The sequence below is a fragment of the Eubalaena glacialis genome, chromosome 2, assembly GCF_028564815.1.
Source record: "Eubalaena glacialis isolate mEubGla1 chromosome 2, mEubGla1.1.hap2.+ XY, whole genome shotgun sequence".
Lineage (NCBI taxonomy): Eukaryota > Metazoa > Chordata > Mammalia > Artiodactyla > Balaenidae > Eubalaena > Eubalaena glacialis.
The window spans coordinates 110,952,732-110,977,710 of NC_083717.1; the positions used below are offsets into that span (position 1 = coordinate 110,952,732).

The 24,979-nt window shown below is 40.3% G+C and overlaps 1 protein-coding gene across 1 annotated transcript in view; it reads left to right on the forward strand.

The window, feature by feature from the left end:
• The first annotated feature begins 8,602 nt into the window (after nucleotides 1–8,602).
• The window catches only part of GPR176 (G protein-coupled receptor 176), a 99,139-nt gene continuing 82,762 nt past the window's right edge, over nucleotides 8,603–24,979 (forward strand). Inside the window, exon 1 of the mRNA XM_061182259.1 lies at nucleotides 8,603–9,670. Within this exon, the coding sequence (XP_061038242.1) occupies nucleotides 9,499–9,670 (172 nt within the window). The 5' untranslated portion in view covers nucleotides 8,603–9,498. The remainder of the gene's footprint in view (nucleotides 9,671–24,979) is intronic.

The following is a 24,979-nucleotide window of genomic DNA, read 5'->3' on the forward strand; positions in this document are numbered from 1 at the left end:
CATATCTTTTGCCCATTTTAAAAATTGTATTTTTTATATTATTATTGAGTTTTGAGAATTCTTTATATATTCTGAAGTCAGTCCTTTATCAGATATGTAATTGGCAAAAATTTTCTCCCAGTCTGTGGCTTGCCTTTTCATTCTCTTAACAGTGTTTTACAAAGAGCATAGTTCTTACTTTTGAGGGGGTTCAATTTATCAGTTTTTATCTTTTATGAATCATGTTTTGTCATCCTATCCAAGAAATTTTTGCCTAACTCAAAGTCACAAAGATTTTCCTCCATGTTTTCATCTAGAAGTTTTATAGTTTTCAGTTTTACATTTAGGCCTATCATGAGTTTTAGTTAAAAAGTTAAACATATACCTACCCTATGACACAACTATTCACTGCTAGATATTTATTTACCCAAGAGAAATGAAAACATATGTCCATGAACAGACTTGTAAATGAATGTTCATAAACCCTTAATCGCCAAACTGAAAACAACCCAAATGCTCATCAAAAGTGATGGACAAACTTGTTTCTTGGTAAAAACAAATTGAGATGTATCAATACAATCAGTGGAACACTATTCAGAAATAAAAAGAAATATGCTATCTATATAATAATATGGATAAATCTCAAAATAATTATGCTGAGTGAGAGAAGCCAGACAAAAGAGTACATATTATATGATTCCATTTATATAAAATTCTAAAAATACAAACTTAGTAATAGAAGATAAGCGATTGCCTGGTGTCAGGATGACAGAGATGAGCCACAGGGAGGGATTCCAGAGGGACAAGAAGAAACTCCTGGGAGTGATGGATATATTCATTATCTTGATTGTGGTGATAGTTTCACAGGTGTCTGCATATATTAAAACTGATCAAACTGTAGAATATATGCAATTTATTGTATGTCAATTATACTCTAATAATCTGTTAAAAGGAAAAGGTGGTTGTTGTTGCTTTGTTTTGTTTTACAGTGCTTTGTTTGTATTAGGATCCAACCAAGGTCCACACATTGCATTTGGTTGCCCTACGTGAAATAACTCAGCAGTCCTGGGATCATTCGAAAGTAAAGACTGGTACTTGACTGGCTTCCAGCAGATAACCTCTAAACTCTTGGAGCACCCAGACTGGTAAGATTGTTTTTGTGTAACTGGGGTTCACAATTTGTCAGGACACCCCAAGATTTCCTTATTCTCCAGGCCCTCCCTAAACCCTTAGATCAGTTCTCCAAGGAAGAGACTCTACTTCCTCATGCCCTCCCCGCTCCCCAAAAGTACATCTCCTGGTCTTGCTGTTTACCCTCAACTTCCCAAAGAAAAACTTCCAGACTGTTGGTCGTTGTGCCCAAATTTTAAAACTACATTCCCTTTCATTCCTGAAGGATATTTTCACTGGATATAGAATTTGGGGTCAGTGGTTCTTTTCTTTCAGCCCTTGAAAATGTTATGCCACTTCTTTCTGGCCTTTGTGGTTTCAATTAGATCTCTGCTATCATTCACATTGTTTTTCCCCTATAGGTAAAGTGGCATTTCTCTATGGCTACTTTTAAAGTTTTTTTTCTTTGTCAGTGTCCAGAAGTTTGATTATGATGTGTCTTGGTATAGATTTCTTTGGGTTTATCATGTTTAGAGCTCACTCAGCTTCTTGAATCTGTAGGCTTATGATTTTTGCCAAATATGGGAAATTTTCAGCCATTACCTCTTTGAATACTTTTTTGGACCTGCCCTCTTTCCTGTCTCCTTGTAGGAGGTAAAAGCACTTAATTGTTGTTAAAGCTCTCTGTGGCCTGGCAGGAGTAGGAGAGGCAAGGTGGCTCCTGCTGTTCAAGAAATTATGAAATAAAAATTGCTTTTTTTTTTTTTTGCGTCAGTTTGTGGGTATTTGTATGCATTTACATATTTATATACCCAAATGAATCTTGTCCTTTAAATTCTGGAATAAATTAAGTATATATTTTTCTTCCAAAGCTGTGCCATTACTTACAAGTCAGACTGTGAGTCGTAGTATAGTAGTGATAGTACATATCTCATCTTTTAGCAAAGAAGATACGGTCTTGATCACTTAATTCACCAGAATTGGTCCTAGATAACTTTTGGCTCTATCAAAAAATTCAAATTTATTCTTAAAGGACATATTTGTTACCATCAGCAAAAGAATGTTTCCTTTTATGATACAGGAAAGAATATTCCAACTTCTGAAGTTAGTTATAAAAGAGAATCCCAAATACGTGTTAAGAAATCATGATATTCTTCAACAGTTAAACAGCTTCCCAGGGTGACTCCTTTAAAGGTGATAATATTCATGGATATTTTAGTTTTGGCATACTTGCTATTAAAAAATTAGTCAGGTTGCTTTATAATCACTACGTGTATATGTGTGTGTGCATGTGTCTATGCGTCTGTGTATATGAAATTGCTGAGGCTTTCTGGGGGAAGGGGTATTCAATCTCTCACCTTCCAGATATTCTTGATGAATGTAATAGCAATCTATAGGTGCAAGGACTATTACAAATTGGGAAACTGCATTAGGAGTTATAGATTCATATCAGTAGAAAACCATTTCCCAGTCCACATATTGAGATAATTTAGAATATGCAAATTATTAGTATTAGTAAATATAATTAGTAAATTATTATACTAATTACATTATTTACTATAATTAGTAAATTATTAGTATTAGCTTTTTTAAACAGATAATTTCTTTGATGGTAATGTAACATACCCCAAACTAAGAACCATAAAGTAAACGTATTTAGCCCAATAGTGTAAAGGCTAAATTGTGGACTTCTAAATCTTTAACCAAAAGCCATTTTGTCCTTTGTTAATTGCAAAGTAAGTGGTTCTTCCATTTTTTGAAATACAGGACTTGTTAGGCAGTGCTTTATTTATATCTACAAAGAGAGAATTCTTTAAAATGTTGAAAGATGATGCTTTTTTTCCCTTTTGATATTTGTTGTCTTTAAGCATCAGTAAACAGGAATCAATCTTATATAGTTACGTTTCATTGATTTCCTATGATGTGTCAGGTACTGTTAGAGATTTTCATTAATTTGGTATTTTATTGTCCTCTAAACAGCCTTGCAATATAGGCATTTTTATTGCTATTTGGTAGAGGAGGAAACTGAGCTTAGAGAGGTCATGTAACTGTCCAGTGTCACAAGTGGAAATAGAGGAGCAGGCATTCAAACCCAGGTCAAACTGACACCAACATCATACTGCCCCCCTTCCCCCCGCCCCAGATACTAGACTCTTTATCTTGAGGGAGTGGTAGGTTTGCCTGTGTAAAGTGACAATCTGAGTATACTAAGCTTAAGTACTCCCCCCAAAAAGTTATTTAAATGACATAAATTTATTGGAGACCAGTATGTTTTTGGACATGAAATATTCCAGTAGTTCAATTCAAAGATGCCCAGAGATTTTATTATCAGCTACCACTTTCATTTTACAAGGACCTAGGATATCCTTATTGCCACCAATATACACAGAGATTTTTTTTTAAGCCTTAACTCAATATCTTCCATTCCCAGGAAATAAAGTCTATGCTCTCTTAAACATGCAGGCCCCAGTTTTCATGACTCTATCTGCCAGGCTAGGCTGGGTTATACTGTGATAATGAGCAGCTCCAAAAATCTTGGTTGTTTAGTATAATAAAGGTTTATTCCTTGCTTATATAAAATTTGTTATGTCTGGGTGGTCTCTAGGGCGTCCGCAACCCCCCCCCCCCCCACACACACACACAATATGGTGACTCAGAAACACAGGCTGCATCAATATTTCAGCTCTTCAACACAAGTCCCCTTCCACAATCACAATGGCAGGGCAGCAGAGAGACTTGAAAATCACAACAAGCTTTTCACTGCCGCAGCTCAGAAATGACTCGTCACTTCTGCTCACATATCATTAGTCATTATAGTCACATGGCCCTGCCCATTTGCAAGGACAGCCGAGAAAAATAGTCTTCTGTGTACCTGGAAGAAGAGGAGAATGAGATACCAGTGAACACTAGTAATGTTTACATAATAACCTGCATTGTTTGTGTCTTTTGTATAGGTATAGAATTAGCCATTTAGAAATAGAACTACTTATTCCAGACGGGTAGCCAGGGGCCATAAGGAGCCCTCTTTCCTCAGCACACTGCTGCTTGGGCTTACCGACTCAAAACACTTCCAGCTTTTCTCTTCTCTCCATCTTTAGCGAGAGGCCATGCAGGGACATGTGAGAGTGTAGTGTTGGGGACAGGAGGCAGGAGGAAGAGACCTTCAATGATGAAAAGGAAGAAGGAAGGGGAAATAAACCCATAGGCTCCTCCTCACTTCCCCCCACCTTCCCCTTGGGCTTTGCAATTATCCCAAGTCCTATTCCATCTCTTCTTTCCCCTACCCAGCTCCCTTCCTGCTCTTCAATAAATGCCCAAGAAAGTTGGAATCCAGGAATTCTATGGAACATAAATGGATCCTATTTCATTCTATAGGTATGGAAAGATGTTATTAGCACTTACACGTAAATTTTGCCTATCACCACACCACGGGAGTGTAAGAGCAAAAACAGAGAAGGAAATAGGCTTTTAAAAATTACCACAGAGATTTATCATAAGGAACTGGCTCATGCAGTTTTGGAGGCTAAGTCCCAAGATCGGCAGTTGGCAAGCTGGAGACCCAGGACTGTCGATGGTGTTGTTCTAGTCCCGTCTAAAGGCCTGAGAAACAAGAGAGCTGATGGTGTCCTTCCAGTCTGAAGGCCACCAGCCTTAACACTCGGAAGAGCCAAGGTTTCAAGTCTGAAGGCAGGGAAAAGCTTATATACCAGCTCGAAGGTTGTCAGGCAGAGGATATCCTCTCTTACTCAGCTTTTATGTTCTAGCCAGATCTTCAGCTGATTAGATGAGGCTCACCCACAATAAGGAGGGCAATCCCTTTACTCAGTCTACAAATTCAAATGTTAATCTCATCCAGAAATATCCTCATAGACGCACCCAGAATAATGTTTGGCCAAATATCTGGGCAACCGTGGCCCTGTCAAGTTGACACATTAGATTAACCATCATGCCTATTTTCCCATGGTTATAAGAGGTAAAAATCCCTAAGCAAATCCCAGGAGGTATATGATTAAGGAAGAGGTGATTGGAGAAAGCTTCGAGAATCTGTTCTATTCCACATTTCTGTGTTCCTGCCTTCCCAGCACAGGGCATTAACATTAGTTAAATGAGTGGACTCCTGGCACAAGGAGAAGAGTAATTCTTGTAAACACTGTGAAGAAAGTAGACCTTTGGAGAGCTAGGTAGACCTACAGACTGAGTAGGACCTCCCTGGGAGTCCTTAATCCCCAGAGCCTCTCCTTCTTTTTGCCCCACTCTGCCTGGGAACCCTATCATCCTGTTTATTATTTCTATAGGGAAATGGATCCTGAGCGCTACACAACTAACTTTAAAACTTTGGGAACACAAAGTGTTTTTAAGCTGGGAGAATGCCTTCTTATACTATTCATTATGGGAGAAAAATGTAAGGAAAAATTACTACGCATTATCTAAGAGCCAGAGGTTGCCTATTTTTTTATTCCATTTTCTATTATCTGCTTTTAGTGCAGCTCCAGAAAGTTTTGGATGAAAATTAGCTAGCACATAAATGTGTAGGCTGGTGGTCCTAATCACCTGCCTTCAGCTATGGCTGTGTACCAGTTTGCTGCCAGGTGTTAATATTGGCTAGCTCATATCCCTGTAATACCTGTACATGGTAACTGAAGAGGACTGTAATTAATTTATGTGGTTTTTGACCTCTTCCGGTTTCATTCCAGAAAAAAATATCTAAAAACGAGACCTTTGGAAGGATTTTTTTGATAAAAGGAAAATAGATATTATGGCAGATTTTATTTTCCTTAAATGACTGCAACAATCTCTCTCATTCCACCTGCTGTTCTTACAATATGATGGACACTCCCTCCACTGAGAGGTGTAGTCTCTGTCCTTTCCCCTTATATGTGGCGGCTTTTGACTGCTTCAACAAATAGAGTACAGTGGAAGTGATGTTCTGTGACTTCTGAGATGAGTCATAAAAGTCGGCCACCTTCCCGTCTTGTCCTCTTGGGACTCTTATCTTGAAATGCTCACTTTTGGAACATAGCTGCCACGCTGTAAGAAAGCCAAGCAGCCACAGGGAGAGGCCACATATAAGCATTCCAGCTGACAGGCCCAGCTGAGGTCCCAACAACAGCCAGCATCAACTGCCAGACATGTTAGTTAACAAGCCTTCAGATTCCATACCCTGGCTTTGAGCTGCCCCAGTTGATATCATGTGGAGCAGAGATAAGCAGTCCCAACGGGTCTTGCCAGAATTGCATATTTATGAGCAAAATAAGTGATTGCTGTTGTAATTTAGGCCACTAAGTTTGTGATGAGCAGACAGGTATAAATAACACTACTATAGACATTTGACATATATTTAAATCATGTCCAATCGCTTACATCAATCTTATTTTTTATTAGAATATAGTTGCTTTACAATACTGTGTTACTTTATACTATACAGCCAAGTGAATCAGCTATAAGTATACATATATCCCCTTTTTTGGATTTCCTTCTCATTTTGGTTACCACAGAGCACTGAGTAGAGTTCCATGTGCTATACAGTAGGTTCTCATTAGTTATCTACTTTATACATAGTATCAATAGTGTATATATGTCAATCCCAATCTCCCAATTCATCCCACCCCCCCTTTCCCCCTTCTTACATCAATATTAAATTATCTCGTAATCAGTGAAAATTTCATATAGCCCATGGCTATAAGAAGTATACCACTCTGATCTCATCCTTGGTCCTATATTGTCACAAGGCAATCCTTCCTCAAGTCTGAGAATCACGGTGACCCCTCAGTTTATCAGGTTATTTCTTTTTTTTTTTTTGGCTGCGTTGGGTCTTCATTGCTATGCGCGGGCCCTCTCCAGTTGCAGGGAGCTGGGGCTGCTCCTCGCTGCGGTGCATGGGCTCCAGGTGCGCAGGGATCAATAGTTGTGGCTCTCAGGCTCAGTAGTTGTGGCTCGCGGGTTGCAGAGCACAGGCTCAGTAGTTCAGGCGCACAGGCTTAGCTGCTCTGTGGCATGTGGTATCTTCCCGGACCAGGGCTTGAACCTGTGTCCCCTGCATTGGCAGGCAGATTCTTAACCACTGTGCCACCAGGGAAGCCCCTATCAGGTTATTTCTTGACTCAACTAACCCCATACCCTAACACCAGTTTATGGGCTGGAGAGAATTTACTGGTATCTTCTCGGAATACAAAATGAGAGGTTTCTTGCTTTATTAAACACTCTTTACATCTGAAAAATTGAAAAATGTTTTCTACACATTTATCCCAATCCTTTTTAGTAGTTTTGAATAGGGATGGCAGGTGACGGTGGGTAAAGGGGTATTTTTACAACTGTCACTACACAACTCATTTACACATCTTCCCTAACCTTTCCTAAGGAGTGTGCTGGATATTGCTGAATTACTATTATAAATTATGTTTTGTAATGACTACAGTGTAAGGGGTTTCATCGTGAAAAATATGTTTGGACTCCCGGAACAAATTTTAACTGCTGGAAATGACTTATTTTTTCGAAAATACAGTTTATCATTAATTTTCCTTCCATTTCTCTCTTTATCTTTTTTTTTGTCTCCAAAATGTTCAAAATACCTGCTTACATAGAGAATTATTTGCAGGTATTTTGAGAATCCAAAGATGTACAAGACATGAACCTTCGCCCTTTCAAGAAGAATAAGTAATAAGGGTTAATAGGGAAAGTGAAGTAGCCCTATGGTAGCACGATCAGCCTTGAGATAACCAAGAAATAACTCTGTAATTTTAATCAATTCGTAAAAGTTATTGTCGTGGGACCTAGTCCTACCAGTCCATTTGTCAAAGCCCTCTACCGTGTCCTTCACTCCTGAAAAAGAAACAGTTCTCATAGGTCAAACCAGGCAAAATTTTAGTTGTCTTTTCTTCTCATTTCTCCTTTTCTCTTTTCCCCTGATCCTCCCTCTGGATGCCATCCATACCCGTTCCTTTTCCCATTTGGCTTCTCTTTACCATTTTCTCTTGTTTACTCGCTCATCCCAGCTTCCCAGCCGTTTGCACCAGCCCGCAGGAAGTTGCTCCCTCAACTCTTCATTCCCAGAATCCACCCGACCAGGTTGTATTGTGTACATTTTAGAAATGAGACTCAATGAAAAGGCCCAGGAAACCGGGCACTGTATTTCTAAATCCCATCTTTCTTAAATGCTTCAGCTACACCCAAGGCCCGATGGAGGAGACTGGGCTTCTTGCCCAGCTGCCAACGACGTGGAATTATCAGCCTCAGGCAGCCCCAGCTGACGAGATAAGGAGCAGTAAGTACAGCAGTAAACGACGCGAAGCCCCGGAGGAGCCGTGAGCTTCTCCACGGCAGCCAGACGTGAATCCTCCACCCCTCCCACGCTCCCCGCCTTGGCTATCACGATCGTGGGGTGGGGGGACCCAAGATGGCGCCGTCCCCCCCCCCCGCCCACGGCAGCCTGGGCGTAGGGGCGGGGCCACGCGTGTCACGTGATCACCCCGCGGGCCGCGCGCCCCCAGCCGCCTCAAGCGCGCGCAGGCAGTTTGGCGATCTCGCAGATGGTGCTTTTGCCGTTCTAGGGGCGTCTTCTCGTGTCCTCGCAAAGTCTGGAGGCTCTCTGCCTGCAGCCGAGGGCCGGAGCGGGGCCAGGAAAGGGGGCACTGGGCCGTGCAGAGGCAAAGGGTCTGCGGAACGAGGTCCCTGCAGCCCGCGCCGAGGCAGGAGGTCGGAACCCCCAGCGAGGGGCCGGGCCGGAGAAGCCCTCGCGGGCGTCTTGGGGGACTGTCGGGCGCTGACGGCGAGGCTATTGGGGAGGTTCGGGGCATTCCACCCTGGCCATGGGCGGCGTGGGGACCCGCAGGTCCCCTCGGGGCTCCGAGCATTTGACTTGGGCATTTTCCGGGTTTCCCATCGCCACGTAGCCTCGAAGCCAGCAGGACTGAAAAAAGGCTGCAGTCCAATGTTCTCTTCCTTCTGAGGAGAGGGGCTGAGCCCGTCCGCCGGAGGGGACTCGAGAGGGCTGCCCCGGGGGTGGCCAAAAGCAGAGGTTGAAGAGGGCGGCGGGAGCGGAGAGCGCCCTCCTTGACCATCAAATGCCTCTTGTGTTTCTCTCTCTGCTGAGTGGGCTTGGACGCGCTGACCACGCGGGAGGAGGGACGGACGACGCTCGGCGGGCTCTGACCGTGCCGCCTTCATGTGGCTGCTGACGGGGACCCCGGAGGGAACGGGCATGGGGCGAAGCCTCGCCCTCTCCGCTCCCCGCCTCCCGGGCGCCGGGGCTGGCGATGTGGAGACGTGAGGGGACCCGCGGCTGCTCCGGCTTCTCCAGGTCTCCACCAGGCACCCGCGTGTTCCTTCGCGCCCGAGGCAGGAGAGAGTGGCGCGGAGGTCCGAGGCGGGCGCACGGGCGGGCTAAGACGGAGCTGGAGCTCCAGCCTCGCCATGGGGCATAACGGCAGCTGGATCTCCCGAAACGCCAGCGAGCCGCGCAACGCGTCGGGCGCCGGGGCGGAGGGCGCCAACCGCAGCGCGCTCGGGGAGTTCGGCGAGGCGCAGCTGTACCGTCAGTTCACCACCACCGTGCAGGTCGTCATCTTCATAGGCTCGCTGCTCGGTAAGCCGCCCGCGGGGGCGCCTCCCGGGTGGGCTTCCCCGAGGGCGCAGGCTCAGAGAGCCGGGATCGGGGGTCGCCAGAGCCGCCGTGGGTTTCGGGGTGCCTGGCAAAAGTGCAGATAGTTGAAGGAGGTTTAAGAATGTCAGGGTATCTGCAGGGAAGTTAAGCAGGGAGGGTCGACTCCAGCCCCCAAGCTGGAAGCAGAAGAATTCCGGTAGGGCTTGGTCCCGGCTGGAGGGTGGGTTGCCTGGTCCTGGGCTCCAGGCGGCCCTTGCGGAACGCTTCGGGATGGGCACGGGGTTGTGCCTATCACATGCCTTACCTCCCGGGTACCAGGGCGGAGCTCTGGCCCGACCTCTTGTTTACAAATAGCGAGCAACAAAGCTTCTGTTTTGTTGCTGGTGACTGATGTGTTTTGCGTTCCCATCTATTCCCTGTATATAATTTTTTTTTTTTTTTTTTTTTTTTTGCGAGAGCCTTATTTTGCGCGTTTTTTAAATGGCTGGCTTCTTCGGAACAGCAACCTGCTGGTAAACAAACCTGTGGAGTTAAACTCTATGTTGCCTTAGATATTTTTAAACCCCTAAACGAAACAAATCCCAATCTACTTCTTTCCCTATTTTTTTTTTTTTCTGAAGTACAGCATAAAGACAGGATAAAAAACACAAAACGCCACACACAACAAATTTAGGAATACTTGTTAGGGAAAGAAAAGATCAACGAACTGAAATGAGTGGTTAGTAAAAATGTCCACTAGTGTGAGAATTACTTGTACTTCTGGTAGCTACTCTTTAAATGATAAATGATACAGTGAATATTCATTTTTGTTGAGATTTGTTGAACATGGTGCATATTAATTGTAAATATGTGGCTTCCTTTAAAATATTAATTCTCTGATGTACCATTTATAAGGATGTAAAAAGATTGTTCGTAATTATGTGTGATATTATGGCCAAGAGCAGTCCTAAAGTTTCAAAGTAGGAATAGATTACTTTTTTGTAGACACCTGTGAATTATCATGGAAACGAAGATAACTGACATCAAAAAGACTATGAAACATCAACTATACTTCAATTTTAAGAAAGAGAAAAAGAAAGAACACAATGTAATAAAAGAAAGACTATGGAAGAATTGTGTTTGGAATTTTCCTTTCGCAGCTTCTCTAATTGTCATCATCCTGTCCCACTCTAGCATAATATTTATCTTCCATTTTTTGTCATGAGGGCATTTTCAGGAGTTGACATCAGTGGGGCTATGTGTAGATTTGTGTGTGTATGTTACGATGTGTTTTTATGAGTGGAATGTAAATGCACATTAACAAAACGAAAGCTTGTGTCCCAAATATTTTCAGTATTCATTTAACAAACAAACACTGAACACCTACTGGGTACCAGGCACAGTGCACCATAGATTTTTGAGTTAAATTCTAGTATTGTCACATTTACTTAAAGAGTAGATTATTGGGGAGGCAGTAGAAGTGGCTGCATTTTTATGTCTGCATTTATTCTGCATATATATAGAGAAAGAGAGGGAGAGAGAGAGAGAGAGAGAAAGTTTGGTTGTTTTGTTTTGTTTTTCCCATTGGTAACTTTAACCCTGAAGAACGATGGTGCCAGGAGAAATTTTCTCGTAGTTTGACTCTAAAAATTTGAGTACTATTGAAATAGAAGAGCATGTGTATACTGGACAGAGTAAATAGTGCACATTTAACAAATGTTCTGCTTCCCATGTACTTTCAATTCTGGTAACTTGCATTGGATTCAGGAATTCCTGGGTAAATCTGCCCTTAATTCAACTCTTTTTCCACACAGCACTTTAATTGACAGGCAAATACTGCTTCTGTGGATGTCTTCAAAGAGGAGACTGATTTTTGCCCTTGATCTTTGGTTATGCTTGACTTGGCTTAGCCAGGAGTCCCCCTTACACATGACTTAGGCCCTCCTAAGAGACTTCCATTTGCTCCTTTTTATTTTCAGAAAAAGTATAAATATGGTTAAATTTCTAGAAATCAAAAGAGAACTTGTGCAAAAGTGAAAGGCATTTCTGGTTTTCTTAAAAGCTTAACTACATAACATTGCACTGTGCACTTGTTTCTGGTATTCTTGATTCATTGTTCTCTGAGGATTTGACCCATACAGACATATCTATGTCATCAAATCCTGGTAATGCCAATTGAGGCTCAGAGCTTAAGTTTCAAAGCCATGTGCAGTCAGTTGCAAGGCAAGTAAACTTGGGAAGCCTAGTTTCATGAAGCCCAAAAATAGAGAAAAATTATCCCAGAAGAATCTAGAAGGCTGAAAAGTAAATGGAGGATGGAATAGTGTCTAGAATAGCATATGACACTGGTTTAATCTACTTGTTTCCTCTGTGCCCAAACATGGACAAATGAGTTTTTTCCTTTTACATAAATTCAAACATACTTCCCATATTCTCTACATAGAATTTTTCATTGGGATTTCCAGAGGCCTACTATTATGTGAAAATAATTTCCTTGTACTGTTGACATCTTACAGCTCTTTTTGAAAAGTGTTTTAGTGCCCTGTATGAGGGAAAATCCCCAACAACTTTTAATAACTATAATTTATCCAACCATAGGGAACGTTATTTGCTGTGTTGAAAATGAACTCGAGAATTGTATATAATATTGTTCAAATAATGCCTTTTGAAGGTTTGTGTGAGCTAGTGTCTCAGCCTTCTTTATGCAGCATCTTGGGATATCTTCATATATACCATAGATTTTGAAAGAGAGTCAAATAATTTAGATTGCGCTTTGATAAATATATGGCACACACCACTTTTAGTAGTGAACAATGTGAAATCAAGGACTCAAAAAGAATTGGAACCATCATTTCCAATAAATGCTTTGCATTTAACTCCTCAGAGTTGATCTTTCTCTTTCTTTTTCCCCACTGTCTTTGGATTCACAATCCAAGTGCCTGGAAAGCTGGACCCCTCTCTGGTGCTTTGACTTGAAAAAGGTCAGTGGTTGTGACCTAGTCTGTTACCTCTAAGCTCCTTCTGGACAAATTGCCTGTTATCTGTTGTTATCATCTTTGGAGGCCTTTAGGAGATTTTTATAAATGCATTTGCTCTTATTTAAAGAAAATCAGCACTGTAGACAACAGCCAAGAAGTATGTCTCCTACCCTGAAATTTATTTTAAAATAGAGAAATCAGCCTGCCTTCCTCTTGCCAAACCACTGTATGTATGGGTCCTGTGTTTAACCTGTGTCCCCTTTCCTTAGCAATAGTCTGTAGTGAACCTTTGGGAAGTTGATGACCCCAAGTAAAGGTCCAAGTTGTCTGTTGTCTGATTCCTTGCGGTGGTTATTGAAGTAATCATTTCAAAGGAAAGGGGGGAGGGTGGTTACTTGTTGAATTGATTTCACAGGTGACGTGGAGAAACACCATTTTTGCTCATGGTAGTCTATAATATTTCAACTAAATTATATTGGGCACCAGCAGTGTTCATGGTACTCGTTTGACAGAGAAATATACTTGTGCTTTTGATACTAGTTGAAATTAATCAGATAACAGCTGGATAATTCTTGGAGTTCCTTAGTTAAATGTTTGATAGAAACAATGTTACTACCAGTTTGTGCTCATAATTCATAATTACGAGGATGATTTTTCATAATTATATAAATAATATGTTAGCCATAATTATAGCCAATAATAATAATGTAATGTCAACAGTCTATATATATATAACAATGTATGATAACAAATATATTGGCCGTGATTATAGCCAATAATAATGTAATTATCAACAGCCTTATTATACCTGCTTTTTCTGTTTCTGGTGTGCCTAGAAACGTAGTAGACTACATCAAGAATAAGGTGTCCTGAATTGACCTAAGGAGTTTGAAATGGTGAGGTCAATAGTTATCAGCCTGGGTAGATGAACTCCTAATATACTGACTCAAACTGCCTCATGTTGCCATTGATTTCCATACGCTGTATGCATTCTGCCACCCCACTCTTTTATAATGTAATACGTTAAGCACAGGAAAGCAGTCTGGCCTCCATCTGAATGAAATACTTTCGGTAACCCTTTGCTTCTCCTTTCTAGGCCTTCAATGGACAGCTTCTACTTTCCAATTCTTCTGGAAATTAAATTCTGTGAAAACTTAAAAAACTTTATCGAGATTAAAATTCATATATTACACATTTCAGCCAATTATAGTATACAGGTCAATGGTTTTTAGTATATTCACAGAGTTATGTAACCATCACCACTATGGAATCCCAGGAAATTTTTATCACCCCCTCCAAAGAAATCACATTCGCATTAGTAGTTGCTTCCCATTTTCCCTAAGTACCCTGAGCCCCAGCCAACCACTAATCTACTTTCTGTCTCAGTGGATTTGCCTGTACTGGACATTTCTTATGTATGGAGTCATAAAATCAGTGGTTCTTTGTAATTGGCTTCTTTCACTTAGCATAATGTTTTCAAGGTTCATTCATGTTGTAGCAGATACTTCATTCCTTTTCTGTGGCTGAATAATATTCCATTGTATGGATATACCACCTTTTCTTTATCCATTCACCAATTGATGGACATTTGGGTTGTTTCCACTTTTTGGCTATTATTAGTAATGCTGCTCTGAACATTTGTGTAGTTTTCGTGTGGACATAATATTTTCAATTCTCTTGGGTATTTAGCAAGAGTGAAACTTCTGGGTCATATGGTAACTCTAAGTTTATCTTTTTTTAGGAACTGCCAGACTGCTTTCCAAAGTGGCTGTGTCATTTTCCATTGCTACCAACACTGTATCAGGGTTCTAATTTCTCCACATCCTCGCCAACGTTTGTTATTATTTGTCTTTTTGGTTATAGCCATCTTAGTGGGTGTTAAGTGGTGTCTCGTGGTTTTGATTTGCATTTTCCTAGTGACTAATGATGTTGAGCATCTTTTCATGCTCTTATTGGCCATTTGCATATCTTCTTTGGAAAAATGTTTATTTAGATCTTTTGCCCATTTTTAACTTGGGTTGTCTTCCTGTCAGTGAGTTGTAAGAGTTTCTTCTACAGCCGACCCTTCAGCAATGCGGGGGATAGGGCCATCGACCTCTGGGCAGTCAAAAATCCAAGTATAACTTTAGTCAGCCCTCTGTACTCATGGTTCCAGCACCCGTGGAATTAACCAACCGTGGATCATGTAGTACTGTAGTACGTATTTAGTGTAAAAAAAATCTGCATATAAGTGGACCCACGTAGTTCACACCTGTGTTGTTCAAGGGTCAACTGTATATTCTGGGTACTAGACCCTTATTGATACATGATTTCCAAGTATTTTCTCCCATTTTGTGGGTTGTCTTTTCATTTTCTTACTGGTGTCCTTTGAGGCACAAAAGTTTTAAATTCTGATGAAGTCCAGTTTATCTAAAATTTTTTGCTGTTGCTTGTGCTTTTGGTGTCATTTCTAAGACACCATTGCCTAATCAAAAGTCATGAATATTTACTCTTATGCTTTCTTCTAAGAGATTTACGGTTTTAGCTCTTACATTTAGGTCTTTGGTCCATGTACATTAATTTTTGTACATACTGTGAACTAGGAGTCCAAATTCATTCTTTTACTTGTGAGTATACAGGTGTCCCAGCACCATTTGTTGAAAAGATGCTTCTTTTCCCATCGAATTATCTTGGCACTCTTGTTGATCCTGTGAAAACTTTTGTTACCATTGTCCCACTGAAGGATTTTCATAAACCTTTGACAAGGAATAAGTAAGAGGAAAATAAATCTTTTCCCCCACTGGCAATTTACTTTAAGTGCTTTAAAAACATGATCTAGGGACTTCTCTGGCGGTCCAGTGGTTAAGACTCCGTGCTTCCAATGCAGGGGGCACGGGTGCCATCCCTGTTCAGGGAACTGAGATCCCACATGCTATGCAGCGTGGCCAAAAAAAAAAAAAACCAAACAAACCAAAATCTAGAAACAGTCTTTCCCAGAGGCATGGAGATGAATGACCTATCCAGTGTATTAATAGAGACATAGTTAAATATAATCAGTTAATTGCTTTTTTTCTGTGTTTCCTGGATTCTTCTACCTAGTCTAGCAATTAGGCCCCTTTTCATGTGTGCTAATGTGCCTTGTCTCTGTTAGGGCTCAGTCATTTGTAACTGCTAGGATGTTAATAAATGATCTGGCTACATCATAACTCTGCTACATTAACATTGTTTCTAACAGGAACTGCTGTCATCTAAAGCAGCTAACTCCAAGAATAATTGCAACAATTTCACCTTTACAAAGTTTTCTACCGCAGTGAGCTCATTGGAGCAGAAAGACGTATTTAAAGTTTGGTCCACTGTTTTGTTTTTCTTTTATCTGATCCTGTTTTGTTCTGGACCTTAGTCTGTGGTCATGTGCTAAGGAAATACAGAGCTCCTTTGTTTAGGATTAGAAATGTAACCCTCCCCAATCAGAGCAGTGTTTATATCATGTTATAATATTCTTTTACAGGTATACCTTGTTCTATTGTGCTTCACTTTATTATGCTTCAAAGATAATAGAGTTTTTTTTTTACAAACTGAATGTTGTGGCAACCCTGTGTTGAGCAAGTCTTTTGGTGCCATTTTTCCAACAGCATTTGTTCACTTTGTGTCTGTGTGTTACATTTTGGTAATTCTTGCAATATTTCAAACTTTTTCATTATTATTATAATATTTGTTGTGGTGATCAGCGATCTTTGATGTTACTGTTTTAATTGTTTGGGGATGCCACGAACTGTGCCCATGTAAGTCTGCAAACTTAATCCATAATGTTGTGTGTGTCCTGACCACTATACTGCCTGGCCATTCCCGTCTCTCCCCCTCTCCTCGGGCCTCCCTATTCCCTGAGACACAGCAATACTGAAATTAGGCCAGTTAATAATCCTGCATTGGCCTCTAAGTGTTCCAGTGAAAGGAAGAGTTGCATGTCTCTCAGTTTAAATCAAAAGCTAGATGATTAAGCTTAGTGAGGAAGGCATGCCGAATGCTGAAATCGGCCAAAAAAAAAAAAAAAGGCTCTTGTGCCAAACAGTTAGCCAAGTTGTAAATGCAAAGGAAAAGTTTTTGAAGGAAATTAGAAGTGCTACCCTAGTGAACACACAGATGGTAAGAAAGAGAAGCAGCCTTATTGCTGACATGGAGAAAGTTTTGTTTGGATAGAAGATCTTACCAGCCACAACATTCTCTTAAGCCAAAGCCTAATCCAGAGCAAGGCCCTAACTTTATTCAATTCTGTGAAGGCTGAGAGAGGTAAGGTAGCTGCAAAAGAAAAGTTTGAAGCTAGCAGAGGTTGGTTCATGAGGTTTAAGGAAAGAAGCCATCTCTATAACATAGAAGTGCAATGCGAAGCAGCAAGGGCTGATGTAGAAGCTGCAGTAAGTTATGCAGAAGATCTAGCTAAGATAATGAATGAAAGTGGCTACACTAAACTACAGATTTTCAATGTAGAAAAAACAGCCTTCTGTTGGAAGAAGATGCCATTTAGGACTTTCACAGCTAGAGAGGAGAAGTCAATGCCGGGCTTCAAGCTTCAAAGAACAGGCTGACTCTCTTGTTAGGGGTTAATACAGCTGATGACTTGAGGTTGAAGCCAATACTCATTTACCATTCTGAAAATCCTAGCGCCCTTAGGAATTATGCCAAATCTATTCTACCTGTGCTCTGTAAATGGAACAACAAATCCTGAATGACAGCACATCTATTTACAACATGGTTTACTGAATATTTTTTGGGGGGGGGGAGCTATCTTTTTATTTATTTATTTTATTTTTTAAATTTTTATTGGAGTATAATTGCTTTACACTGTTGTGTTAGTTTCTGCTGTACAACAAAGTGAAGCAGCTATAATTTACTGAATATTTTAAGCCCACTGTTGAGATCTACTGCTCAGAAGAAAAGATTCCTTTTAAAATATTACTGCTCATTGACAATGAGATCTTGGGCACCTACTCGCCCAAGAGCTCTGTTGGAGATGTACAATGAGATTCATGTTGTTTTCATGCCTGCAAACACAACATCCATTCTGCAGCCCATGGATCAAGAAATACTTTAGACTTTCAAGTCTTATTCTTTAAGAAATACATTTTGTAGGGTTATAGCTGTCATGGATTGTGATTCCTCTGATGAATCTGGGCAAAGTAAATTGAAACCTTCTGGAAAGGATTCACCATTCTAGATGCCATTAAGAACATTTGTGATTAATGAGAAGTCAAAATAACAACAATTAACAGAAGTTTAGAAGGAGTTGATTCCAAGCCTCATGGATGGCTTTGAGGGGTTCAAGACTTCAGTGGAGGAAGTGATTGCATTTGTGGTGGAAATAGCAAGAGAACTAGAATTAGAAGTGGAGCCTGAAGATGTGATTGAATTGCTGTGATCTCATGATAAAACTTTAATGAATGAAGAGTTGCTTCTTATGTATGAGCAAAGGAAGTGGTTACCTGAGATGGAAGTTACTCCTGGTGAAGATTCTAGGAAGACTGTTGAAATGACAACAAAGGATTTAGAATATCACACAAACTTAGTTGGTAAAGCAGTGGCAGGGTTTGAGAGGATTGATTCCAGCTTTGAAAGAAGTTCTGTGGGTAAAATCCTATCAAACGGTATTACATGCTACAAAGAACTCATTCATGAAAGGAGGAGTCAATCGATGTGGCCAACTTCACTGTTGTCTTGTTTTAAGAAATTGCTGCAGCCCCCTCAGCCTTCAGCAACCACCACCCGGATCAGTCAGCAGCCATCGACATGGAGGCAAGACCTTCACCAGCAAAAAGATTATGGCTTGCTGAAGGCTCAGGTGATGGTTAGAATTTTTTAGCAATAAAGTAGTTTTTTAATATATCTGAACACCTATTAAATAGATTTTCTCTTTTAGACACTCTATTTTACAAACACCATTAGGTATAATTAGTAAAGTAGTATGAACAATAAAGTTTGTAGATATTTTTAAAAAGAGTTTGGAATAAAATGTACCTATTGAAAAATTTTGAAATATGGCAATAAAGTATTTTTTAAATTAAGGTATGTACATTGTTTTTCTAGACATGCTATTGCATACTGAATAGTCTACAGTATAGTATAAACATAACTTTTATATGCACTGGGAAACCAAAAAATCCATGTGACTCACTTTACTGCAGTATTCCCTTGATTGCATTGGCCCAGAACTGAACCCACAGTATCTCTGGGGTATGTCTGGCTATGTTGACAGTTAAGGTATAGTAGAACATTTTTGATGCTGGTAGACAAAGCAACTAATTTATTGTCTGGAATTTTCATCTTTAATTAATTTTTTTTTTTTTTTTTGGTCCTAAAGTCTCAACTCCAAATATTCACGGTTCTGCAAGAAATATCCTTTTACTTTATTGGGTGGAATTTTTTAGAAAGGGAGGAAATTTGTCTCAAAATGGGAACAAACAGATGTGGCTTTGATTTTCTCTGGGGTATCCAAGTCTCTGAAATTATCTCTTCTGCAGAGTTTGCCAAAGAGTTTCTCTACTTGTCATTTTTCTGAACACGCCATTTAGATTGGTTGTGACTGGAAGCTATTGTGAAAACCGTTTTATTGTCAAGGAACTTCCAGATTGGCTGGGCGGAAAATCTTTATCAGTCATAAAGTGTAAAAACTTAGAGGAGTTTTTGGCTAGGCTGAAAGGCATGAGTGACTCTAGGTGAAATTTAGAAGTAAGGATTTACCCTAGGCAAAACTAAAAAGTAAGAAAACTATCTTCAGAGAATCAACACCCATTTTCAGAGTTTTTATGTTCTCGTGTTCACTCCATCTCTTTTCAGATACCTCTTGTTTTCTTGTTGTCCTTTTGGGTGCCCAGTGACCTTGTCCTGAATTGCTTACTTGTCCTCTCTCTTCCAAACTTAACAGAAATTGAATTCCATTCCCTCATGGTGGCATGCTAAATAAATAAACCACTTTAGATGTACATGTTAACAGATGTTATTGCATTAATACATTGACCATTAAGGGTACTTAAAAAAAAAGAAGTTTACTGTCTTAAGCAAAAAGGGTGACTAAGTTGAGCATTTCATATATTTGACAGGTGTTGAGAAATGGGTGGAGTGGATCTTTTTGGAGCCTCTAGTGACATCATCATATAGGTAAGCCTGTTATGGATGTAGGGCGTTTAGAAAAGTTGAGGGTATAAGCATACACCTGGCGTGTAAAGGAGCAGGAGGGTATCAGTTGATACTAGTGTCTTATTCTTTTTTTTTTATAGTTTTAATTCCCTCTTTTATAATTTCAAATGTATTATTTCAGATTGTTATCTTGGGATGCTTATTGTGTCTGCTGATTCTCTCTTATGGTGCATCATTTCCTTGAATGTTTGTAAGTTTTTGATTGTGAGTCCATCTCCTTTTTCTGAAAGGAACTGTGAAGTCTTGGCTGCAGAAGTGGCCTCCAGAACAGTTTCACGTTTGCTCCTGCCAGGTGTTATAGGGTTGTCACTAGCCCAAGATCTCAACCACAGGAAAAGGCACATTTCCTTGCCATCTCTCTGAGGTAGAGGATACAATTTTCACTCTCTCTTTCACTGAGGTGGCCACTCTTTGAGGATTCTGGATTTATGCAGGGCTTTCCATTCCAACTACCTGCTTCAGGGGGGTCCAGGCTCATTCAGTCTGTGTGTGGGTGTTGAAACCCAAAGTTAGCTGTGAGGGCCTAGTTCCTGGTCTGAAAATCACCCCTCAGTGCAAGCTCTCTGGTCTCTCTTTTAGGCAACTGGGGATTTCCTTTTATTTCTTATAAACTCAGCTATGAATTTAAAGATGTCTTTTGTTTTATCCAACACTTCTAGTTGTTTGTAGCAGTGTTCTAAGTTCTGCCACGTTGCCAGAATCGGAAGTTGGCGAATAAGCAAAACATATTAAAACAGAAGGTGGGATGATTGCTAGATTTGATTCTAGGAGATATGCCACCATCAAATGGGGTGGTGGCATCAGGTCAGAATAAGAATACCTTGAAAGATTAAGGAAAATAAGTTAGAAAGTGGATGAGGGAAGAGAGCTCAAGTAAGTTTAGGAATCTAGTCTAAAGAACATTAAGAGTATGTCAGCCATAAAAAGGAACGAAATTGGGTCATTTGTAGAGACGTGGATGGATCTAGAGACTGTCATACAGAGTGAAGTAAGTCAGAAAGAGGAAAACAAATATCGTATATTAACGCATATATGTGGAACCTAGAAAAATGATACAGATGAACCAATTTGCAGGGCAGAAATAGAGACACAGATGTAGAGAACAAACGTATGGCTACCAAGGGGGGAAAGTGGTGGGGGGAGGGTAGTGGTGGGATGAATTGGGAGATTGGGATTGACATATATACACTAATATGTATAAAATAGATAACTAATAAGAACCTGCTGTATAAAAAAAATAAAATTCAAAAATTCAAAAAAAATGCAAGTAAGATAAAGACTAGAGAAAAATATAACAAAATATTAATAATGTGGATGGGCTTTATGGGTAACTGAACATGTACTATATTCATATTCATAATAAAAAATGATAATGTATGGAAAAAACATTAAGAATATGTATATTTGTTTATATATTGCTGATATTTGACAATTTGTTTTTAGTACAATTTCGTATGGTTCAAACTGAGTTTTTTTCCTAAACAAACATTTGGGTCAACATAAATTAGGGTTAATAGTAGCATATTTTTAAAAATTTATTTATGGAAGAACTACCTGATTACAAAATATTAGAATAGAATATTTATGATATACAAATTCAAGTTGGATATGAAGAATGGAATCCCTGTTTTGTTGTGGGGGGGGTACCTGGGGAGTGTAAAGCAGTCTAAAGTTAAGTGGGAGTTTTTGAAATAAGAGTGTTGAAACCCATGTATATTAAAGTACCTGTTTCTGATGAACAGTGTGGGACTTCCATAAATTTTTACTGAACGGATGAGTGAGTAAAATTTGTGTTTTTGTTACTTTACACTCATAAAACATTAAAGTTGTTTCTCTTTCCTTTTAATCCTATAGTTCCTGGGTGTCTGAGAATGTAGCTCCTAGGTCAAATGCAGAGCCCACAACTTTGAGGGTTAATAAGATAGAGGTTGGGGGCACACTTGGGATTTTTAACCAAAATAGTCTTAAACCATTTTAACCATTATACTTGAACTAGTGCTATACCTGTTGTGTAACTGACTATCTCCTGGGTGACTCCTTTTCCTAGACTTAGGTCAATTAGTAATTGCAGGACTTAATTAATTATGCAGTTTTGATTTGCATTAGTTTAATTCTACTAAAATTCTACCATGAGGCTAGGGCATTATAAAGGATTACTGACAAAGGGAAAATAAGCAAAATAAAGCTTCCTTTAACACACTGTAAGGCATGAACAAGACTGAATAAGCCAAGGGTGTAGCCCTGAACCCTCTTAATTAACATCCCCCTCCCTCCAATATGTACACACACACACACACACACACACACACACACACACACAGGATTTCTTTCAGGAGGCCTCTAGAACCAAAAACTCTTGAATGTTCCTGCTCAGCAATTTTGTTGTTTTCTTTTGCTTTTGCATTTACAAGCAATTTCCAGGGAAATGCCTTCAAATGGACTCAAGCAATATTTTCATTGGTGGCCACACTTGATTCTAAGGAATCTTGGGAAACTTGGGCCTACGTTGAAAACTTGCTTCACCAAATCTGAGACACCTGAAAAACTTTTCAGGTTAATCTGAACCACTAATGTCTAGGCACCTTAGCACTTCAAATAAATTTCTAGTAATGGTTTAACATCAGTTTTAGAACTCAGTTTTTTTAAAAAAATTACTATTATTTCTGATGAAAGGTTTCTCCTGAGGGGCAAAATTATAGAGGTAGAGGCAAAGCATGCAACCTATAAGGTTTCTCTTTTGGGCTTCTCTTTCTCCTTTTTTTTTTTTTTTTTTTTTTGAGAGGTTTTAAAATTGTAGAAAAAATATTAACAAATTATAAGCCCACCTTCAGAAATAACAAATGGCAACATTTTGTCATATTTGTTTCCTATATTTTTTATTTTATAAAAATAAAATGTTATAGGTACATTTGAATCTCCCCTCATGCCTCTCCCTAGTCCAGTTGCCTCCTTCTCTTCCAGCGCTGATGGCTACACTGAATTGGGTATCCAGTGTAAACTTCCTCTGTGTCTGCGTCCTGGTGGTGCTGCCTGATGCTGGCCTGTGATCACGTTTTTGCCAGTTGATGCTTAGTCGGCACCTGTGGCAGGGATAGATGACTCCATGTGCATTGTTGATTTCCAAGTGATGGTCACCTTATCTAGGAAGACAATATATGTGGGCAGTTTAGGACTTTCATAGAGGGTCTTTAATAGGGAAAGACAAGGAGAGTTTTGCTAATGGGAGATGGATGCTTCCTGTGCAATGCAGGTACCCTTGACTCACCTGCCAAATGGTAACTACCAATCAGAATACTGCTTTAGCCTTACATTTACATTGGGTTTTGTAGTTTATAACAATACCACATTATTCCAGTCAATCATAATATGAATTATGAAATAATGTAGGCACAATTTTCTGTTTTTATTTTCTCAACGCATCCTTTTCCTCTAACAGCACTGCTCTCCCTCAACAACTCGTGTTCGTACACTGGGGAGCCTCCCTTCCAGTATTTATCAGGGCTCTTAATTGCAAACAACAGAGCCTATTGTCAAAAGAAGGCACAGCTATAAAAGCATTCAGGAAAGGAAAACATTTTATTTACGAAGATGGATTGCAAGGGAGTTCAGGTTTTTGAAGGACTGGCTTGACAAATGAAATATACAACAAACAGTTATTTTAAAAGAAAGCAACCACAAGATTACCACGTTTACAGTTCCTATGTTCAGTGTGGGGGAAAAAAGCAGTTATCTCACGGGAGTGTTGTAACCTCAAAGATTGTGTCATGTCTTTGGATGGCAGCACTGTAAAAGTCAATAAAGCTGCAAAACAAAGTTGTTTTTATCAGGAGTCAGTAAGTTACAGGAAAGGTTCACTATTTCAGTAATTTTGGGGACCAGAGCTAGATAGTGTGATCCTGGGTCTTTTTACTGTTTTTATTTTGGGGGAGGGGTGGGGCTCAGGGAGCAGGCGTATGTTTGTTTTCTCCTGACCAGGGAACATAATGTGCACATTTTTGCATAATGTAGCAGGGCAAGGTGTTAGTTTTACTTCTACACCAAACTAGCCAGTTGATGAAGAAAGAAATTTCTTTCAGGGTATTAGGTTGCTTACAGAATTTATGGGATTCAGGGAACCAAGCCTGGATGCTACAGAGCTAGGGGCACAGTTAGGAAATATGCGCAGCCATACCACTAGTTCTAGCAGAAATGAAGCTGTTGTCATGTACCACCAGGGATGTAGGGATTAGACACTAGAACCCTACGACATAGCTGGCCCCAAAGAACAAAAGGTATCTGTAATCCTCCTGTACTTACGAGAAAACCTGATGACTGCACCAGCCACCACCTCACATTAATCATGTCTGCTTCTCTTGGGAACATGTGCTGGGCAGAACTTGGATATAAGCCTGCGCTCTAACTGCAAGACAGTCTGCGAAGTAGTATTTTTAGCTTTCTAGCCTTTGTAGCAGAGGGTAGCAGATGGTTGGAAGATTATGGAATGAATATTTAGTGAACCAAACTGTAGTATTTACTGCTTTCTACTTTGTGTGGTTCTTTATATGACTGCCTCTCACAATACTCTGCTTAGCCCCACACCTACCCTGGGAGATAGTGGTGGGCACATGACCCAGGCCTTGCTGGTCCCAGGATCCTATTTACCTGTCTTCAGTGATTAGTCCAGGGATGGGTCATGGGAATCTAAGCTTGGTCAAAGCCCTTGACATAGAGATGCTGGTAGAGAAGCCCTCTTTTCCAAAGGGGCTGCTAATAAGCAGGGATAAAGGAAGCCCCGAACCATCTGATCAGTAGAGAATGAGGGCAGAGGTGAGGGTGAGAGGGGGGTGAAGGGTGGAGGGAGACAGAGAAAGTATCCTGATGATACTGTGTGAGTCCCTCGAGGTCCTGAACCTGTGTTGTCCAATTACATGAAGCAAAAAAAACCAACATCTCCCTTTTTGCTTAAACTTTCGTGAGTTGGCTTCCTGTCATGCACAACAGAAATATCCTGACTGATTTCTACAGTATTGTTGTCACCATTCATATCCTGCATTTGTGTAAACAAGTTCAGAGGGGGGAGTGACTTGCTCGTGAGCACACTCCCACAGCCAGGCAGGGCCTGATGCCATGAACGTCTGATGCCCAGGAAAGAAGAGTGGCCGAAACCCAGAGCCCTGAGTTGCCCAGG